Raw genomic sequence first — 13,588 nt, forward strand, 5'->3', positions numbered from 1 at the left:
GTGCAGCAGCCTGCTTGGAAAATCTACTGTGTTCTGTATATGAATCAATCAACTAGTATTTTAAATCACTAAAGCCTAACTCAACTTTCCACAAAAGTATAAAATATTCAAAAATTCATATGATGATGCTTAATGTCAGTGTCCCAATACTCTCCTGGTAGTGTATCACTACTTGCTGCCTATGCTTTTAAGGTGTTCTTTGTTTATTGCACTTGGCAATGATATAATAAGTTTCTATGCCCTTCAACTGCTAGAGACTCTTGTCTTCTTCTTAGCAGGAGCTTTGTTACCAAGCATATTTACTTACACATTCTATTATGAAGAATACTTTGGAATGACAACCCCCGAAGGCCTTGGCAGTTTGGATGATGTCATTAAATGGATCACTATCATTACAGCTGGTTAAACTTTTCATAATTACAGGTTTGGAAAGAACATGTAGTCAACAAACAGCTGGACATTCTGATCTGACTCCAGGTTAATTAGAAGAATTGAAAAGATGGTTTAGTTCAGCAGAACAAGTCTGGTGGTGATTAACCCAGAGCTCAGAATGGTTTCAGCGTTAGGAGTAGCAATATCAATCATGAGACCTTGACCAGAGAAAGGGAAAACCCGCCAAGATCTATTTTCATGCTGAACGACAAAACAAAGTATATACAGATTACGAAAGGGCAATGGAATGCAACCTTCATTTACTGTAATTCCGCAGCAAATTATTGTAAACCAATGCTGTGTTATCTAATATAACAATCGTTACTACACACTATGGAAAACAAATACATAGATGTTGAATGCCAACTGCGCTAAACTTTAAACTTCTAGACTTACGTTCACCACTACCCTCCTAACAACTATGTGTTACACCCTGTGTCTCAATACAGCTGGCTAGCAGAGTTACAGGTTTACATTGCAAACTAATATTAATACAACAACAACATTGTGTCTGTTTATGATGAATACATGCTGTGTTATGCTTTAATTGACCCTATTTTTTGAAAACACAATAAATAAATCCCAACCCCCTTTTTTATATACCTTAAGACAGGCATTACCAGTGTGAGTTTAAGTTTGATGACTAAAGCCCATCTGTGTCAGTGAAATTCACATAATTCTACCCCCTCCCCGATTCACAATATGAAAGAATCATTTTTAAGTGATGTAATCCAATGTATTTGAAAGCAACACTCATGGCTACACTCTCGCTTTAGGGGCTTAGCAGACCTGAACTGGGGCTTTGAAGTCAATTATAGTGAGACTTCAAACTCTTGTTTATAAAGAAGTGGGTTGTTGCAAACCAAATACACTCCTCCTGCCCAGCTCACTGGCTTCAGCCTCTCAATACTGATTGGGTTTGGCTTGAAGGTTTAAATGTTCATGGGTATGTAATTGCATACAGACCTTGGCACACTCAAAGCAGCCTATTATATACCATTATCCAAAGTAAAAGGTATGCAGACAGAATAATAATGGGACTATAAAAAAAAAACAAAAAAACAAAACAAACAAAACAAAAAAAAACATTACACTGGCAAATGTTAGTTTTGTTTAACTGGAATTGGCTTATGATTCCTGACAAAGCCACTGGACGTTCAGGGTATTTTAAAGGAAACAGAGAACACATTCCAGTAGGAAAAGTCAAGGAAACAGACATGTTGCGGAAAGACTTTAGTAAACAATAGAGGAAAAATCCCCACAATTTTCCTGAGTTAACCTCTTTCTGAGACTTTGAAGAGCCTTGTGAGTATTTACAATGTACTTTACAGCACTTTAAATAAACACAGAGCATACATTTCAAAGTGCAATTTAAATAATTAAGGTATTAACGATACCCCACAACTGCTACATGTACAATTTATTATTATTGTTTCTTGTCCAGCGCCTTGAGACACCAATAGATGACATATTGAATGGTGATGCCATCAATCAGTGAATTTATGCTCCAACTTCTACCACTTATTGCAAATGGTGTGGCTTTGAATACTAAAGTCAAAGAGAATATAAACAATAACACATACACTCGGCAGCATTTATCATTCACAGAATCATTGCTTTTGAGAAGTAGCCATTATTCATGAATTAATGATACATTTATTTTGCATAGTGCCTTTTACTCGAGCACATTGAAGTGATTTTATAACAATAACATTGAATATGTAATAAGATAACTAAAAATGAAGCGCTTGTTATTTTTACATTGTATTATGTATTTTATGTAATGTTTATTTGGTGGAAATAAACACACACACAAACAAGTTTTTGTTTTCTTCTTTATGGAATTTTTACATTTTACGTGAAACTGCAGCAGGTCGTGTCCACAGCAGATGACCCTAGTTTAGGTGTCTGGTTGTGTAGGCTGTGGTGTGTAGTGAAGCACGAGGCCATCCAATTTCCCTTTGCTATTTATGTGGTCAGTTTAGATTTGGTCTTATGCACCAGCAATATACCGTAGTTATGATGATCTTGACACTTTACGGGATAAATTTATGATCTGTATCAAAGGGCGAATGAAAGTTTTCTAGATTGAATTTAGCCAGCCTATGCAGTTTATTGTAGTTTTGACAACTGATGACTTTCTTTTACTTTGGAGCAATTGTACCCCCTAGAGGCAAGGCTAAAACAGCCACACAAATAAATAAATGGAGGATCTCAAATAAATAATAAGGCTACATTATCAAAGCGCATTCAAATTCTGTGAATACAGAATGAAAATCAATGCACAGTGAATGCAAAAACAAAACGAAACACCCAAACTTTAATAATAAGGATAACTGAGAAATTAAAGAAAACATGCTACTAAAATAGTTGTACTCAAAAGACCAACAGGTTTAATTTAAAACAGAACACATTAAAGTTGTGTGCTGTTTGAAAGTATGAAACTTCCCTCTCTGTACAGCATTTCAGATGTATTTGTAAGGTATTTTATAACATATAGGGCTAGATTCTCAAAGCCATTTACTCCAAATCATTACTGTATTTATGTTTTTAAATGCACACAATAAAGTTACCAAACCAGAAATGAACTCATACGTTTAATTTACAGTCTTGTATGTTGGCTTAATTATTATTATTATTATTATTATTATTATTATTATTATTATTATTATTATTATTATTATTATTTTAATTATTTTAAATTGGGCCTTTTCGTTTTATTTACTAACTCATAAGTCAATAAAATGCTAATGTTTTATCATTATTGTTTTTTTTTAGACTGTTGTTAAAATGACCTTTGTACTCGCTTGGGGAAAGGAAATGTTCATGTGGAGCCCCAGGGTTATAATACTTCTGTTTCCGCGGGGAATTTCAGTGTCAGCAAAGCAAATGGGCCTTTGATCTACCATCCAAACACTGACACACTTAACAGCCATGTACCTGCATATATCATGCCAACGTGCTGGCTGATGGAGAAGAATTAAGGAAACACCACAATTAGTCAAAGCTATACACAGAGATACATGTAGTTAACCCTTTCATTCATGAAATATTGAAAATAGCTGGGGTAATTTTGGACACATAATTTATTTTTTGACATTTTTTCCCCTATTGCTTTACATGGGTAAAACTTTGCATCCTGATATAAGGTCATCATTCATTTGCATCTTCCATATGTCCCCATATAAAGACTAGAAGAGAGGAAGGAAGGTCCTATGAAGCAACATTTAAAGGATGTCTCTCATGCTTTTTTGCTTTTGTGCCATAGCAATAGTTTGTAGGATAAAAGTATTTTTTTCGGCTGCAATTTTCACACATTTTAACTTGATATATTTTCTAAGGGACTATTACGCTCTTCTCTTTTGTAGTTTTGCTATTGTATTCCACCGTAACACTGTATATTGGTCATTAGCTTGTGAAACAACTGCATCCATAAGAAAACTCCCCTCTTGATCATTTGTGTGCATCTTGTTTAATAAAGAGGAAAAGCACAGACAAGTAATACGATGTGGAGGAACAAAACTAAAATAGCAAACCCTGCTAATTATCTCACAGGAGTTTACCATAATGAATGGTTACTATGGGACAATTAATATAAACACGGTCTATAGCAGCGATTTAACTGCACTTTAATGAAGGGAGTGCTGCTGACACTTGGAGTTCAGTGTCTACATTCTCTGTGCTATCCCATCATTAGTTTGTTGTTGGGTTATATATTAAAGGAACACCTTGTGACAAGCAATTTCTGGAGATTGTCTTTGAAATGATGTTCAAATGACCAAGCAATCCATTTGCGTCAGCTGTAGCCATAGCTTTTGCCAGTAAAAAATGTATTTGGCTCTTACAAAAGCCAGGTACGGAATTAGCTGCCAAACACTCCCTACACAAATTAAACACAATTACATTAGTGGCAGCTCCGGATATAACCTGCATACCTAAAGGGGGAATTAATAACTAAAATAAAAAAACACATTATCAACTCCTAATCCTCACACCTTTTATAAAGTTATGTTTACAGTATGTGTTATGATTACAATAACAATGAGTGTGCTGTCTAACAGAGGCCCTACGTACAGTAAAATAAACATATAGAGATATAGTGCTCTGGAATATGGACCCAAGTGAGGAGTTTCATTTACTTATCTAAACATGGTACTCCTGGGTGGATAGCTGGGGAATCAATGGGTGTGTGACGGTCCACACTAAAACGGGATGGTAAGTAGGCCCCTGGACCTCCTCCTATTGTTTAATAGGGTTCTCTAGGATTTTTGTATTCCTTTGTTTTGTATATGTAAAAGGCCAGAAGCCAGTTTCGTTTTGTGATACTTTTGCGTTGGAAAAATTTGCAACCTATTTGTGTATATAAATAAAAAAAACAGAAGTGTTACAACTCTGCTAAGTCTGATATCTTGTATTTCCACACGACACTCTCCCCCAACAATTGTAATACAGTGTTTTGCCATTGTGACTGCTGACTTTAGTATGAGGCGAAAAAATACAATATGGGAAATATACAGAAAAGGGAAACAAAGTTAAAAGCCTTCCAAGCTTAAATAAAAGTGCTATTGGAAATACATTGTTAACCTTGTCATCCATCTACAAATATATTTAGTTAATTCTTGTGGCCTCAAAGGCCTTCATTAGACAAGTATTTACAGGTGCAAGTACATTTAAGCAAACTGTTTTACTTTTAAACAAACATCTGGGGAATAATGATGGGGTCCCGCTAAGATAAAGTTGGCCTATGATTACTAAGACGTAAGTCTACATTTCTTGAATTCCTGTTAAACTGAGTTTCTGCTACTGATTTTTGTTTGTTGTTGCCTATTGATACACAAGCAGACAGACTGCTTATGGCATACCATCATTGTTCACAAACATGTGCGGTTGATATGTGGCTGACCTGCATACACTATTCCAGACAGGAGTGTGTTGATTTGAAAAATGATATTGCATCAATGTTCAAGTATATTGCTAATCCACCCCTTTTCTTTCTGCTCATTGATATGAGAGGTAGTTGATGATTCCAGGAGGAATGTGTAACTTCAACACGACTTCCAATGCTCTGGTCCCCAGGGCTTTCCTCAGAAAGACTCTGCACTGCTGCTGCAAACTCAGAGGCACTGCTGGAATCAGAGGAGGAGGCAATAAAAGTAATAATTCCATATAGAACGCTAATAAAATACACAACCACATATGTATAGGTTATAGTTGCCAGCCTCAGGCTGCAGGCTGTGATCTTATATACTCTGTAAAAGCTGCACTGCTGAAAAAACAACTAAAATCTAGCTGTGGCAATGCCTCATCATGACTGAACTGCATGTTTTCATTTAAAATAAACTAAATAGTCTATTCCAACTACATGTGCAAGATTTTTTTGGAAAATAAGGCTTGCAAGTGCCACCTAGTGGTCAAAGAACAAATTGAAGCTAATACAGTGCACTCTGTTTATAAGAATCAAGCGCATATAGTGATCAAAACCACTGGGATAAAATCATTCCTATACCAACCAATGTAAAATAATCCGCTTGTAAGAATCAAGCAATCAATTTATAAGAATAATTTCGGGGCAAACTGACTACATGTAATATGGTACTTGATCAAGTGCAATGACAAGTACAGCCAATAAACCTGTTTTTTGAATTTGATCACATCTCGCTTGATTAGGCACGTACGCAGCGTGGATCGTGATTGAGCACCATTGACATTTGTATACTGTATTTAAACTGCTGATGCACGGAGGAACTTTTGCTAATTGTAATGTGACGTGGCCGATGGCAGTGTAAATGATCAGGCTGGAGTCTTTAAAACAAACAAAATAAATAAACCTAGCTTTCAGCTGGAGCACTAACTAAACAATACTTTATGTGGTCCCTGTGCATACATGCAGGAACTCATGACATCTAGTGGTCAACCCTTTACACTGCAGGGAACAAAGCTTTCATTCTCAAACTAACATATTGATTCTGCAGCACTTCACCACAGTAATCATATCGGCCCGCTTTTAAGAATCAACCGCTTATACGAATCAAATCATCTGGGACGGACCTGATTCTTATAAACAGAGTGTACTGTATATAAATTAGAACCTGTCATATCCGATCGAATTGGTTCCAGGTGTCCATCGGATATATGAAAATATCATCTCAGAGGGAGTTATTAAATTACACTGTAGTTGTTTTATTAACATGGGGGTATTATAAATGAACAAGGTGCATCAGTGTGTCTAAAACACCAAAGTACGATACTGGATGTGTACTATACAAAGAAAATCTGAGGAAATTATTGAAAAATAAAGCACTATAATACTGGCTTTGGTAATTTACAAAATAGCATTCCAAAACAGTTCTTACCGTGCTTTCCCTGTCTATGCCAAAGTAATCAGACAGGTTTTTTTGCACTGTGTGTAACCCGAGCCAGAAACAACAAGAAGAAAGCAGTGTGCACACAAACACAAACTGGCTTTGGACATCGCTGAGGAAATCCTGTTTCAGCTTTTTAAAGGTACAGTAATTATATTAATCCCTTGCTTTCTTGTTTTATTGAACATGGTTAAACTGGGCACTTACATGAAGTGACAGCAGGTAAAAAGTGAAACTGAATTCCCAAACGTGCTGCATTTTTATTATCTATTATCTTTTTTTTTTTTAACTGCAACTGAATTCATTCTGTCCTGCTAAGAGATGAATTTACTGTTTTAGACCCATAATATAATGTACATTGATCAGCTTCCATCAGTACCGTTCAGTTGGTAGCACATGTGCTAGAGGTCCATCGGTTAATAGAGGGTAACTTACAGGATCGGATATGACAGGTTCTACTGTACTAAACTTATTAATGACTGATTTTTGCATTAAAACATTAGAGTACCGGTATCCTAAATAAAGTCCATGTGCAAGTTGGGTGAATGTGCTCCACTATACCAAAAGCAAACCTACTTTCATAGAAGTGCAGGCACAGTGATGGAGGACAGCCAGCTCGGGTGTACTTTTTACCACAAGTATCTCTGGCATAGACGTTCCCTACAAATTCAACCAGCATTTCTGTCAAGTCCACATTATTTACTTTGGCTGCATGATGAAGGGCCGTCTCGTGCAGCTTTGCTGCGTTCACCTTTGCACCTTGTAAAGCAAATTAAATGATTTCATGTCTTCTTTTTTACGTAATTGAATAAAACAAGGATTCTTTCATGCTAATTTGTGCAACAACAATAAAATATGCTGAAAAAATCTTAAAATAAGGGATTTTACTATATTTTAGCATTATTATTATTATTATTTATTTCTTAGCAGACACCCTTATCCAGGGCGACTTACAATTGTTACAAGATATCACATTATTTTTACATACAATTACCCATTTATACAGTTGGGTTTTTTTTACTGGAGCAATCTAGGTAAAGTACCTTGCTCCAGGGTACAACAGCAGTGTCCCCGATGGGGATTGAACCCACGACCCTCCGGTCAAGAGTCCAGAGCCCTAACCACTACTCCACACTGCTGCCCTATTATTGTATTGTACTCAGTGACATTAAAATATACACTTGACACAAAGCAACCAAAAGCGTGTATAATCCATCACACGTAACAAAGTTGCAAATAAACAAGTTGTATGTAAAATAATCTGTGAATTAAAAAATGAATATTGAGTCTAATAGACTAGAACTCAATATTTACTAGTTTTAAATGTTAGCCCGCGTGGTTCAGGGGGCGTGGAGCTGGGGGCTTCTAATTTCCTGTTAATTAGTATCTATTTTCTATTTAAGCCCTGATCACTTGCACCTTTGCTGTCTAGTGTTTCGTTTTCCTCCTCCTCTCCTCCTCCACCTTTCATACATGCCTTCACATCGGTCGTCTCTGGGGGGCAAGTGAGTCTCACTTCCCTGACCTCAGGGCTAGGCATCCGCCTCCCTTACCTTCAGGGGGGTTCTCACCATGTGAGTCAGAGCAGACCCCCGGCCATACTCTGTCCTGTCGCAGCTCCTGCGCTTATCTTACCTCACTCGAGGCTCTGTTCTATTCTGCCTTTCTTTCAGGACGTGGCCCTCGTGCTCGAGTCCCATACTAACCGCTATGCTTTGTCCTTATTTCAGGTCAAAGCCAGCGTGAAGTCTCGGCCAATCGGGGGTTTAACGAGCACCCCTTTACAGAAGTCTCAGATGCTGGGTACCTCTCTCTCTCAGCACCTTTCGTGTCCCGGTCTTCCGGGACCGACTTCCTCTCAAGGGGCGGCTTCCTGAGTCATAACCCTCGTATGTGTTTTCGGTTGCTGGGTCCTTTGCCCCTGGGATGTGTCGGCATCGTCGCCTTCAATCAGTGACCACTTTTCTATCCTGTTTCGGTCGCTGGGTCCTTCGCCCCTGAGATGTGTCGGCATCGTCACCCTCAGTCAGTGACCACCTTTTCTATCCTGTTTTGGTTGCTGGGTCCTCTGTCTCTAAATTTACACATTTAAGTATTTTACTTTGACTTTTACTATTTAAGTAATTTAAATGCTATCACATTTTGGGGAAAGGGCTGGACTAAGTGCACTTTCTTTTTACTTTAGCCTGTAGGCTCCCAGTAACACAAAATAAATCATGCTGCTGCATTGTACACATTGGTGTACAATGCGAATAAAAGATTATTTTAAATTGAAACTAAATGATTTTAGCATTTTTTTTTCTTTTTAACTTGGCCTACTTAGTAGCCTAATTAACACAAAATAGATCATGGTCCATGTTAGTGGCACACGTGTGGTGTCTATTGCTCCCAACACGTTGGGGAAACCAGAAATGTCATAGAAATTTGTTTTCAAGGCTTGTAAGTACACCCTGCTTTTAGTGAAAATTAGGTACTTGGGTGTTTGCCTCAAAAATGCATTGAGCATAACTGGCAACGCACTGGGAAATGTCAGTAACAAATGCCACTTTTTAGAATATGCTTTCAAAAGTTCTTAACAAATTGATGCAATTTTAAGTATAGCAATTGCCCGCAGCTTTACTAGTGCTTTACTACCGCAGCTTGCAACTGATTTACGACTATTGCAACAGAGGGAACACTTTAGTACATCTACTCCTGAGACCAGCATGAATTGACCACAGACATTTGTGATGTTTTTTTTTTTTGCAACGACCAGGAACAAAAAAAATAAACAATAAAAAAAACAACTAATATATATATATATATATATATATATATATATATATATATATATATATATATATATGCGATGAAGGAAAATTGTAAGCAACTGCCTGCATAGGCAAACCCAATCCTGCTAATGAGTGTAACTGCTGTATCATTTTAAATAGCCCACTCTAAACATCATATCAAATTATGCTTTCATTTTAAAATGTGAGTTACTGACGCCGTGTTATTCATATCAAAGCGTAAGCATTTTTTTTTTACCATGTGACATGACATTACTATGAAATATGATCTGCTAGTGTTGGGTTTGTTGTCGTTGTGTCGCCAGCAAAATAGAACAGTGCCCTACTAAACTGTACTGAGTCTACTGGCAACGCGTTGCTGGTGTAACGTCAGAAATGCCGGGTTGTTGACAGCATGGCCAACGTGCTACAAGTCACAACACATGGCAACACAAGTCCCACTCTTGTCTTGTTGTCGTCAACGAAAGATGCTCATGTTACCAATTTACACAGTTTATGTTCACTGTGTGAGAAATCATGATCCTTTTCTCATTATGTTACTTGTTAGTATTGATTTCAGCACAATTTTACATTTTCAAAAATATTTTACATAAATTTAAGAGAGAGAGAGATGTACTGCGATCCATACATACGGAATCTGTTGACATTGTATCTCTGCATTCTTTCTGGTTGCTCACTGAGCAGTGTTTTTTTTTTTTTTTTTTTAAATCAGTAAAAACTCACCAGTCTCCTTGCTCAATCTAGCATTCTACAGACAAATATTGAAGATATGTCGAGAAAAACGTGTCCCGTACAGGTAAAAATGTTTGTTGTGGTGTTTTAACCAGCCTCACGTGTTTAGTTTCGTGCGTGCAATGCAATTATGTGCAATGCAACAGAATTGTGGGATTTGTAGTTATTTTAAAATGCATTGTGTAGTTCCACTGGCATGCGTTTTAGGATATAACATTTATACCATCGTAATCATTTTATAAAAACGTAATAGATCTAGGCGTATACAATTATCCAGAACACCTCTGCAGATACTGTTAGTTATTTATAATGTTTTTATTTTTATAAATTGTGTTAAATAACAGTGTTTCTATATTATCAATCTTTTTAAAAAGTAATTTGATTTCCACATTGAAGGCACAATTGGTTAGCTGCAACGAACTTTTGAATTTAGTCCTAGTTGAGCTAGTAAGATACTATCTGCAGGGCATCACATGCTCTTAGTACCCATTGAAACGAAAAAACACAGGGAACAAAGTTTGGGATCAGCTAATCCCAACTTTATGACAGACCTCAGGGTTAAACTGAAGAGTGCTGCATTCTTGTGCTCCATATTTCAATAAGCATTTTAAAGCTATGTTAGATTAGGCATTTTCTTACATGTGTCTTCATTCTATCTTTGTGTATAATTAAAATAGGACACTTCAAATGAATAGGTGCATTTTACAGTACATTTTCAAATAAAATATTGTAATAACTCAGTGAAGAACAAAGAAAAAAGAAGGTATCTTCCAAAGCAGCAACTCTTATTTTGCATTAAAGGGTCAAATAGCAATTCAGCAAGTACTCTCCAAAACAGAACACCCAGCACTCAACACTCAAGCTAGACAGAGTAGGCCTGGTGCAGAGTTGCATGTACAGTCAGAATGGAGAATAGGACTGCAAACAGTGAACAGCACAGGTGCGGGGTTTTGCAACATATGTGGTTATTCTGAATATATATTCAACTCCATGTTACTATTGAAACCTCCAGAAACCTATTGTCACGGGGAACAAAAGCCTATAGTGTAAAATTTGAAGGAGTAACTCTACCAACGATTATATTATCTTTAATTAATAACGCAGCTGTACTATTCGCTTTAACTCATGCAGTTTGACGTTTGGAAAGATTGTGGTGATACCGGTAGTAGTTCCGCAGCTGCTTTTTTTTCCGGTTCATAGATCCTCTGCTTTCAGAAAACACAACATACTTCGTCACACTACTCAAAATGGATCGTTGATTTGGACTTTCTGTTTCACAACACCTTCCTCTCAGTGAACAAGGATTTATTGTTGTTCCACGTGTGTCTCTATCCATTGCGTTTTTTTGAAAGGTGTAGATTAGAGGGGGGAAAAAATAGTTTTGATTAACGCCGGAGGGTTTTGTGACTTGACTGCACCACCAAGCTCTTCCTGGTTTTTGACATCATTTTTTTAATGAAATATACACTGACATTGAAAAATCACGCTGTAACTGGATTAAAAAACGTGGAGTTTGGCGTTCACAGTTATAATGGAATTCTACTAGCTTTTCTTACAACGTATTCTTTTTGTTAATTAAAATATACAAAATGTCTTTTCAAACAAAGGTCGGAAGAAATGTAGATTTTCAATGGAAAAAAATGGTCTGACTGAGTGACACACAGAGAAAGTTCTGTAAAATGGAACATGAGAAAAACAGTTCTGTGCCGTCCACAGGTGAGATGATAGTAGATTGAAGGCAATACACCTTTCTGGGCAATCGTTTAATTTAACTTTGTGGCAGACTTTTTTATTTTAAAATCACATGTCAATTGGGCCTTTCTTTATGTTACTTGTTTTTTTTAGTGTTATTTACTCGTTTATTCCTGTGTGGCAAAGTTGCAAACTTACATTTTTTTTCTTTGTTTTGTATGTGTTCCATATTGGCTAGATTTACATAGATTTTAAATTCCTGTTTATTATTATTATTATTATTATTATTATTATTATTATTATTATTATTATTATTATTATTTATAACGTTAATGTTTTGCGTTGATATTAGCCTAAATAACACCACAGACATAGCAAATTAGTTATTTGGAGTGTCACCAACATGTGGAATAAAATTTCTTAACAAATTGTAAATTTATGCAGAGATCTATCAAGATTGGACATGTGGTTCCTAAACCAATTCGGTGTCATGTCATGATGCCTAAAAGTCTCATTTATCTTTTGGGTTGTTTTAGCCAATCAGGATCTGGTAGTATTGCAGAATGAATGTGGTTGGTGAAACAGTATTGCCAAATCGTACAATTTCCTTTATATTAGCTTCATATTTTGTACACAGCAGCTTTATGTGATTTTTTTTTTTTTTTTTAAGAAAAATGAACCCTATTGTACCGGTACTTTTGAGTTGCTGACTACAGTATGTATTTGCAGACATAGATCTATATAAACACTGCATGTTAAATGTGTTGGCAACTATGACCAGAGATTGCATTTATGCAGAATTTTACACAACACAAAAAATGACAGCAATACATTTCTAAAACGCAGATGTAACAAGTCCTCAGACCTAGTGCATAATTCTCATCTCCAATCCACTACACTCTATTCAGATTGATGTTTCATGCCTGTCTCCCCCCATTAATCAAACTGAACCATAAAACTTGATCTCATCTTGTTCCAATATCAATCTCTTCTGTATCACTGCATCCATCAACAGTCTACAGTTAAATCCAGCCGTTTTGTCAATTAATTAATCTAATTCCTGATTGTATAATCATAAATACTAACTACAATTAATTCAAAGTCCAGAAGTCTGTCATAAGACTTGTAATAGAAGTTCATTAGGTAACGTCCTCTATCGGAGCACCGGGGCCAGAGTGATTATTAATTGGAAATGCGTTCTGTTTCTCTTCTCTTCTAGATCTTTTTGAAAGCATATCCCCAGGGTCAAGTGGCTATATAGAGAACATCCTTCCTGTACTGCACAATTCTTACATGAACCCAGAGTCTGCAAAATGTTTCAGCTATAACTATGCTTATCTAGTAAAAAATGATGTTCTTCTGGAAAAGGTAAAAGTCTGTATCAATGTAAACTAAAATGCATATAAATTAAGCTTTTCAAATGAGTTAATCCTCTTATCACTTTTTTCAGTTTAATTTCATTTATGTAGAAAAGAAGAAAAAAGGCTATAAGCCTGAAGAGCTTGAAGAGTCTTTCGGCTTCCTTCTGTGTGAGCAGGAAAACCAGGTACAATTTAAATATTGCAACATAGCATGCTTTTC

General features: G+C 36.4%; 2 protein-coding genes across 2 annotated transcripts in view; one reads left to right on the forward strand and one right to left on the reverse strand.

Annotated features, from left to right (window-relative positions):
- Positions 1–3,548: 3,548 nt before the first annotated feature.
- Positions 3,549–10,243, reverse strand: LOC117420102 (ankyrin repeat and SOCS box protein 13-like). The gene is made up of 3 exons (XM_034033623.3): positions 10,216–10,243; positions 7,371–7,553; positions 3,549–5,558 (listed from the first exon to the last, which is right to left on the reverse strand). The coding sequence occupies exons 1-3, from the start codon at positions 10,241–10,243 to the stop codon at positions 5,431–5,433; spliced, it is 339 nt and encodes a 112-aa protein (XP_033889514.2). The 3' UTR covers positions 3,549–5,430.
- Positions 10,244–11,451: 1,208 nt separating this feature from the next.
- LOC117419802 (uncharacterized) overlaps positions 11,452–13,588 on the forward strand; it is a 34,886-nt gene continuing 32,749 nt past the window's right edge. Inside the window, exons 1-3 of the mRNA XM_058985942.1 lie at positions 11,452–12,031; positions 13,227–13,375; positions 13,458–13,553. Of these exons, the coding sequence (XP_058841925.1) occupies positions 11,995–12,031; positions 13,227–13,375; positions 13,458–13,553 (282 nt within the window). The 5' untranslated portion in view covers positions 11,452–11,994. The remainder of the gene's footprint in view (positions 12,032–13,226; positions 13,376–13,457; positions 13,554–13,588) is intronic.

This window comes from Acipenser ruthenus, chromosome 14 (genome assembly GCF_902713425.1).
Source record: "Acipenser ruthenus chromosome 14, fAciRut3.2 maternal haplotype, whole genome shotgun sequence".
Lineage (NCBI taxonomy): Eukaryota > Metazoa > Chordata > Actinopteri > Acipenseriformes > Acipenseridae > Acipenser > Acipenser ruthenus.